This window comes from Tyto alba, unplaced genomic scaffold (assembly GCF_018691265.1).
Source record: "Tyto alba isolate M040663 unplaced genomic scaffold, T.alba_DEE_v4.0 Super-Scaffold_8, whole genome shotgun sequence".
Taxonomy (NCBI): Eukaryota; Metazoa; Chordata; class Aves; order Strigiformes; family Tytonidae; genus Tyto; species Tyto alba.
The window spans coordinates 20,123,315-20,131,998 of NW_024881329.1; the positions used below are offsets into that span (position 1 = coordinate 20,123,315).

Genomic DNA, 8,684 nt, shown 5'->3' on the forward strand with positions numbered 1-8,684 from the left:
GAGTCCGGCACATTTTCCTTATTCAGCTACCAAAGCCAAGCCCACAGAAATGGAGAAAGTCAAAGTAACAGCTGCTTTTGATTTTTTTCTGCAAGGAAAAACTACTGTGAGATCAGGGAGCATAAAATTATGTAGCTTTGATTGTTTTAACTGAGGTGAAAACCCACATTGATCTCATCTATAAAAGAATCTATTTGGATCTTTAAAGCAGTTAAAGGTTCATGTTGCCTTAGTGTAACTCAGTAAGGACCCAAACCTAAGCAAAGTCAAGTTGACTTTGAAGAACAAATAAGTTGTTCAGTCTAACCAAGAGCTTAGCTGCATGAAGCGCTGGCCCCAAAGATGGCTGGAGCAATCATGCACAAATGAACTACTGAAAAAGCACCCTTCTCCATCCTGGGGAAAAAACTAACCCAGATTGAAACAGCAATAACCCAGACTAAACCAGGATTGCTTCTGCTTCGGCGCCTAGTCATGCGATCATGGAGAAGGCCTTCCAAGAAAATCCTGGTCTGGTGTTGTAGGGGCAATCACAGGTTGGTGCAACTCTAAATAAAAAGCGTCATGGTTCTGCAACTATTATAGGTTGTTTTTTCAGACAACCTATGTCAGTGCTCTCGCATACATACAGGTGAGCAAATACGAGATAGATATATATGTGTGTGTATATATATCTGTGTGCATGAGGGAGAAGCATAACTCATACACATTGATTCTCCACACAAAGGTGGGTGAGTTCAGCTTCTTCAGACCATGAGAACCAGAGGCAAAGACAAACAGTCAGATTATGTGGCCTTTAAATCATCTCTGTCCTATTGCTTGGAAAGTGGTGGTTATTTTCAAAATACAGCCCTCAGAACCATGTTCAGCTGGTGTGTGTACATGCACATTTCCTCCTTGCAAAATGAACAATGAAGCATTGATTTTTGACTCTGGATTCCTGCACAGAGACTGGTTTAGAGTCACAACCACACACAGCACAGCTTCACACCCAAAGAGAAACTTTTTTTTTATTAAAATACCCACAACATTCACTTTCATGAAGTCCTGCAGTCAGTGTAACAACTTTCCTCTCAACAAACCAATGTGTGAAACCTACAGTTCAGCATACTGGGAACCCCTGGGACTAGAGCTTAACATGTGAGCAAATGGCAAACTTTCTTGTTTCAGTGAATGTCCATGGAACTGCCAAGCCATCCTTGTCAGCTTTCTCTTGGTTTCAGAAACGTGTCATGGAAACAACAGACCAAAAGACAATTCATGTTATTCTGGGAGAACTCCCTGTCTCCAGAAAGCTGTTTGAGAATTACACCAAACAAAAGCAGTTCCTCCAAAATGTTGTGAACACCTCTGCTACAAAGCTAGCCAGGTGGCTCTCCCCACTCCAGCTCTGAACCACCGTCTACTTACAGGAGCTTCTAAACATTAAAAATAAATCTTTTTCAGACATTCTTTTCGCTCTCAAGAGTTTCCTCACCAAGGAAACATTCACTGTCCAAGGCTCTCCTTGAAAGCAGGACACACTCTTTATACTGTGCAGATGGTTTTCAGGATAATAAAATGGCTCAAAATGGGCCTCACCAAATTGATGATACAAGGTTGAAGCTGCTGACGCATCACTACCCTGAGCTACCAGGAACCTCCTGCCCAAGGCCTCTATCCTGAGCAAACTCAGGCCTCTTGCTGTTATAGCTCAAATTCAGCATCACTTCTATCTCCCTCCCCCACACCCTGTAACCTCTGCAGATCACTTTCCAAGTCAGTGCAAGACAGTGGGCTGTGCAAACTTCACTTACCACAGCTAAATCAGAAGCTGAGGGAATTAAAAGAACATCCCCAGCCTCCCCCCATCTGTTATTGGATTAACAAGAGAGACAGCACCTTCCCACATAAGACAGAGGAGATTTTGAAGTGTAAGAGGAAAATGCCAGAGAAGAACATAATCTGATTCCCTGCAGGCTCCAAATGGAAGACTGGAACAAGAGTGTGAAATAAGGCACATTTCCTTTAGAAGATCAGACAGGAGAGCATGAGAGATTGTCCCCTGTCAAGAGCAGAGACATTCTCTATGACAGAAGGCTCAAGCCTAGCAAAGTATTTGCTCAAGGACTTCAGCCAAGAAAGAGAGATGAATTTAAACATACCTATTCCATCCTTTAAACATTAGGAGGCAGGTAGAAAGACCTCATCCATCTCTTCTCTCCCCAGCTCACAAGTGTGACCAAGGAGACAGTATAAAGTTTAAATTGTCAATTAAAAAAAAATGTTCATTCTTTATGAAGTCTATAATCTGTAGAAGTCACACTGCTGGAGGCAGACACCAAGGACAAAAACCAGGGCCAGAGTTCAGACAAGGGAGTGTATAACATCATGGCAGTGAATTATGATTTGAGTTACACAAGCTAACCTGAGCGGAGAAATCAAACCGCACACCTCAGGGAATAAGCTGATCATTTTTAGAGTGTCACATCAGATTGCCTCCTAGTAACAGGGCACAGGAAGGAAAGGCAGAGCAGTCACCTTTGCCGAGTCAAAAGCACAGGGACAATGGGACTGTGGGAAGCCACCCAGGCTGCCCCTTGTCCCAGGGTAGGATCAGCTGAGACAGAGAGCTTCAGGAAGCCTCCATTAACAGTGGCAACTCCACCACACCTCCCAGCAATTCAATCCAGTGGTTTCAGGTCTGTACAGAGGCAGTATCTTAGGCCAAAAACCTTCCCCTAATTAAGACATCTCTGTCCTGAAGCACTAGGTGCTATCTACTGACCCTGAACATGGGAAATCAATAACACAAGTTTATTTAGCTACATCCTTCAGGGGCCCATATAGAGCAAACAAGCACCCCATTGCAACAGGCAGCAGCCAAATTCAAGCAACAGTGTTCATTCAGGTAGGTTGAACAGCAAATCTTCAACGATCTGTCTCAGCACTTAGGTTTTCAACTAAACTCAGGTGTAAGGCAGTAAGTAGTAGGCTCATAAGTAAACGAATTTTCTAGTGGGCCCTCAGACCAGAGAAGTCAAAAATTAAGACTGTTATAAACAACCAGGCCCTGAAGCATACCATGTTTGGACTGTCGTAGGAGAAAGGCCAGATGTTCCAGGGCTATACAGCTCTGATCCATTGGCAGGTCCAGTCCCAGAGTGCACCACATACCCTTGACTGTGTCTTGGGTGAGTAACCTCTTTTCTGTTCTTTAGGAAAAAAAAATCTCAGAGAGGACTAATTTGCAAGCTTTGTCTAGTGCCTGACATGTTCACTAACTTTACAAGACCTCTGAGTTCTGCAGCCCAGAGCATTATTTCTACACCACAGAACCCTGCTCAACGCACAGCTTGGCATTTCTGCTAAAACCCAGAGGACAAAGAAAATATCATTATTGCAGGTCTGGCTTCCTGGCTCTCATTTGCCTTTATGGGTGGTTGTTAGCAAGGAACTAAGTTTAGGAACAGAAGGCACACGCCTTCTGGCAGCTGCCTGCTCTTGAACAAAAGGACCTGGAGAGAAACTCACACCCATTTATTTGTTCACAGTAAAAAGAAAAGCTTAGACCTGACTTTGGCAAAAGCCAACTAGACTTCAAATTTAATGAACACAAGTCTTGTCTTACTCAAAGCTGAGACAGCAGAGGGCCTAGCATAGAGAAGAGAGCCTTAACACTGAATTTCTTTAATAACATAGAATGATTGTCTTCCATGAAGGCTAAGTCTACGCTACAGCCAGGAGGCACGCTGCAGCCTGAATAATCAACGAGTAAGTGCAGTGGAGAGATGAAAATGCTAGGCTGAAGGTAGAATGTCTCTAGAATGACACGGTTCAGCTTTAAGACAACTACAGATCTGTAGTCCTGAGAAGCGGAGGGGAGCAAGAGTTGGGAAGTCAGGAGTGTAACTCATGTTGAATTATCTATTGCCACATTTTCTAGCTGGAGCAGCTTTAGTTGCTCCTAGAACCTACATTCAAATGGTACGAGGTGTAGTGGGATCTCAACCACAACACACTCAGTATCTTTGCTGGAACTATTTCTACAACTTCACTGCATGTCCTTAGCCAGTCCAGTCTGCCAAGACCTCCACTGATGGGAAAGAAGTGCATTTAACTGTTGGATTTATAAACAAAGCTTGGGTGAGCAGAGTTAAAAAAAAAAAAACAAACAAACCCACAAAAACGCAGCACCAGAGAAAGAGCAGCAGTCATTTGCAGAGATTAAGGAGGATTTGTTTCCTTCCCAGGAGAGGGGAAATTAATTTTGGGGACACAGTGCTAAGATACTCAGCTATAACTGTTTTTTATTATATTGATCCCTACCACCTCACTGTTACGTCCTGTACCTACTTCCTGTACCAACCTGCTGACTCGTTTAAGCAACTTTTATTAAACTCCACAGAATAGACATTTCAATACCTAGCAGTGCTGGAGCTCTGATTTTTGTCTCCAACTTCTACAAACTACAACAAGGTAGAGTTAAGCAACAAAAGAAGATGTAAGTCAGTCCTTGGAGACACTAAAATGCAGGAAAACAACATGGACTAGACAAGCATCAGGCAAAAACTAAGATCTCATTCAGCCCCAGGGGAACTGCCTGGGGTAAGTGTCAATCCTCTCCCCCAAAATTCCAGAACTGGAATTAAGGAAGAGCATAGGGAAATGACTTTAGGAGGCAATAATTCAGCATCCTTTCATCAGAGGCAATGATAAATTGTATCAGCGGCAACACCAGAGATAACAGACAGCATAAGGGTTTGGCATGAAGCGATTTCCACACAGATGATTTGAGGAAGAACTACGAGTGGACACAGACAGCAGGCCCATGAGACTCTGCCCATCTTTGCAGCATTCAATAGCAGGAAAACAAAGGCCAGCAAGAATGTGAATACAGACCGACAGCTGAGCAGATGAATTAAAAAGCAAGCCGAAGATCTAAGAAATTATGCCAGACAAAAGGTGCAAACTCAATCTTAAAACACTCTGCAGCACAGAAACCAAAAAGTCTGACCTCAAAATCAATAGCTCTGTGATATATGCAAAGCAGAGGAAAGGTGTGTTAAAGTCCTAACCAAGTTACAGAATTATTCCCTGAAATGCAAAGAAAAGATGGAGCAGCAGACAGCTGCTGATTGAAACAGGAGAAGCAAGGGGAGAACGGTTTGAAGCAAACCCATCATCAAGAGAAAACAGCCTGAAAAATTAGTAGAAAATTAATTTAGTAGGAATTGCTATAAATCCACATGTAACACTTAAAGATGCACAGCCCAAAGCAATGCGTGTACAGAATCTACAGAACAACACAAAAGATGCATTTCTATGACTCAGGAAAGCTTTGTCAGTAGGACGCCATCAGCTCATGCTATTCAGGTGTACAGAATCTGACTGCAACGAGAAGGATGCAGTCAGGTGTGATAAATCAGGGCAAGAGAGGTAAGGGAACCAGCTCATGCTGTTCAGGTGTTTGAAATTTGAATTCAACAATAAGAAGAAAATCAGGTGTAATAAATCAGGGTAAGAGAGGTAAGGCCAGCTCGTGATGTTCAGGTGTATGAAATTTGACTTCAACAAGAAAACTAAAATCAGGTGTAATAAATCAGGGCAAAAGAGATAAGGGGCCCACAGAGAAGTCATAATACATACTAACAAATGTTCCCTAGACATACTGGTTTACAGTAATATTTCCTGAAAATTAAGTATTTCAAGAGGATAAAGCATGTTATTAGCTGTAGTTCAAAATTACAGAATCATTTGGGATGGAAGGGACCTTTAAAAATCGTTCAGTCCAATCCCCCTGCCACGGGCAATAAGCCCCCTCTGCCCTGAACAGGCAGTGAAATCACTGCTATCCTTGCTGGGGCTAGATCCCCTCACTGTATTTCCACTGCACAGCCATGACTTCTGTGACTACAGATAGACTTGTGCTGAAACCAAAACAGCAAAGGATTTCCAAAAGCATCCAGCAACACAATGTCACATCCTTTAGCCCTTCCCTCCAGGTAAGGGCAGGGCTTGGATACAGGACATCCCACATTTGCACAGCTGCTCTCTCCCAGAAAGTTCAGTCCCCCAAACTCCTTTGCCCTTGTAAGAAGAACCAGCAAGGTGCCACTCACTGAAGGGCTGCAGAGCCCCTTTCAGCAGGCTGCCCTTGCTGCTGGGCACTGGGAGCTCCCTGCCATGCCCAGTTGAGGGTCAGCGTGTGCAGATCACGGCTGCAGTGCTGCCCTTCCACCTGCACACGGCAGCCTTGGGGCTTTAGGCAACACAATCCACCTCCCCCCCCAAATTACAGGTTTTCTGAAGTTATTCCATTTTATTCCCTAACATACCTTCGGCCCTAGTAGTTTTCCTCAGAGCTGCAAGCTCTATACTTCCTGCAAAAACCCAGAGGTTTTCCCTTTCTCTTCCAACCCTCCCCATTTCTCCTGCTATTGAAAGTAAAAATAAAATGCTTTAACTCAAAACTCAATCACTCACTTCCTCTGGTGCCTTTCTGGGCGACAGTCATTTCTCCAGCTGCTGTTAAGCCTCTTTCAGAACCACAGCTCCTCGTTTACTAGAGGTTTTCTGTTGCAACACACCTGACTGGCCTAAGAACCAAGGGAGGAAGAAAATTACTGTAAAGGAGCAACTAAATCACTCCCAAAAGTAAGCACTTTGTGACAAAGAAAAAAAAAATGAAAGGCTAATCCATATCTTAGAACAGCATTTCAGCTGTCTTCTGAATAAGCCAATACAATGCTTTTGGGAGGGACTAACATATGGGGAGAAAAGTCAATACATGCCCTAACAGCAGCTTTAGATAGGAAGGGAACTAAACCAGCCCCTCTCCCTCCAAAAGCCGCTGCTCATCCAGGGCACCCTTCAAACTTCCCAAAAGTTGGAGGCAGGGAGGCACCAAGTAACTCCCCTTGGGAACAGAGCAGAGGAGAGATGCCTCGCCGCCGCCTCCTCCTCACGGCCTCTTCCAGGAGCCTCCCTCACCCTCACCCTCCTCGCAGCGCAGAGCCCTACAAACCGAGCCCCAACAGCAGCCCGACCCAGAGGGAGGTCGCGGGGGGTTGCCCACCCGAGACGCCCCCACCCGCGCACCTACCGCTGCCCCTCGCCCCAGGCTGGCGAGCTCCAGCAGACAAACAAGAGAGAGAAAGACAAACAGACAGACACACAGCGGAGTAACGACCGCCCCCCTCAGCCGCCGCGCTCCCCCTCAGCGGCGCACGCGCAGCAGCTGCAGCCCGCTCCCAGCGCGTGGAGCGGCAGAGCACACCCACCCCCGCCCGGCCATCGCCCCTTTAACCGCAACCCGCGCCCCCTCCCCACCTCCACCAGGGCGGTGTTGCCCCTTTAAGCCCCGCCCCGAGGTTGGAGCGGAGTCGCCGGAGCAGCGCGGGTCCGCGGCGGCGCGAGGGGGAACCGGGAGCGGGAACCGGGATGTCCTGAGGCGGCGGCGGCGGCGGCGCCGGGCCCCGCCACGGAGCGGGCGGTGGAGCAACGGGCCAAGGGCCGGGCCCCCATGAAGGAGAAGGAGGCGGGGGCGGAGCGGGGCAAGCCCGCCACTTACACCGGGGACAAGAAGGCGCGCATGGCGGCCAAGACCAACAAGAAGTGGGTGCGCCTGGCCACCGTGCTGGCCTACGTCCTCTCTGTCTCGCTGGCCGCCATCGTCCTCGCCGTTTACTACAGCCTTATCTGGCAGCCGGTGCGCGGCGCCGGCCCCGGCCCCGCCGCCACCCCGCAGCCCCGCGCCGCGCCGCCGGGCCCCGCCGGCCCCACGCAGGAGGCTCCGCCCGCACCGCCGCCGCCGGGCCCCGGCCGCGACCCCGGCCCCGGCGAGACGGAGCGGCCGGCCGGGCCATCGCCGCCGCCCGGGGCCGAGGCGGGCTCCGCTGCGCTGCGCCGGCTCCGCGGGAGCCCCTGAGGCACCGGGCGGGACTGCGCGGAGCGGCCGCGCCTCGGCCCGGGGGGCCCTGCCGAGGCCGGGAGCGGAGGGATGCGGCGGCGGGGGGATGGAGCCCGGCGGAGGAGGAGGAGGAGGGCGAGGACGAGGGATGGAACCCGCGCCCGGCGGCGGAAGGGATTCGGCGGAGGAGGGAGCCCGGCAGCACCGCGACCCCCGCCGCGGCCGAGCCCCGAAGAGCTCGGGCTGGAGACTGCCCCGGCCCGGGAAGGAACCGGTTTGACTTGGGACAACTGCGGTACCTTTTTTTTTTTTTTTTAACCCCGTTCTTCCTCAAAAGGGAATTTTGTGGCTTTGTTTTTCTCCTCACCAGGGCTAGTTTCTCCCTTTGAACCTGCATTGAATTCCTGCGCTATTTATGCCAGTCTGTTACCTATAAAAGGATATCGGTGTCCAAAATTCCTCACTATTTACAGCATCAGCTGGGAACATTATGAATTTAGAGGCTGTAATCCATTGTTTAAGTAAAACCAGCTTTGTTTAACAATGAGCATAAACTTATTTAAAAACATGTGAAAGGTAAATTGACTTGTTTATTATATTAAAATATTTTCCCAATATGAAAGTCTCTGCAATACAGTATGTTCTCTTCGGGGGTGGGAGGATGATTTGGGAGGAATGTTGAACTGGAAGGAAGGGCTCTCTGGGTACCAGAAATGGTTTGCCCGCTCTAATGGGCAACTGCGGCATATAATGTTGTTGATTCATTTGTCGTTGGTCTCCTTAGGTGAGGCTG

The 8,684-nt window shown here is 48.2% G+C and overlaps 1 protein-coding gene across 1 annotated transcript; it reads left to right on the top strand.

Annotated features, from left to right (window-relative positions):
* Positions 1-7,209: 7,209 nt before the first annotated feature.
* INAFM2 (InaF motif containing 2) lies at positions 7,210-8,202 on the top strand. Its single transcript, XM_042784741.1, has one exon. It carries the CDS (start codon positions 7,505-7,507, stop codon positions 7,907-7,909), a length of 405 nt encoding a protein of 134 aa, XP_042640675.1. The 5' UTR covers positions 7,210-7,504; the 3' UTR covers positions 7,910-8,202.
* Positions 8,203-8,684: the final 482 nt, after the last annotated feature.

What these genes read in the sequence shown, in the direction of transcription:
- INAFM2 (XM_042784741.1), top strand. Translation starts at nt 7,505, where the DNA reads ATGAAGGAGAAGGAGGCGGGGGCGGAGCGGGGCAAGCCCGCCACTTAC.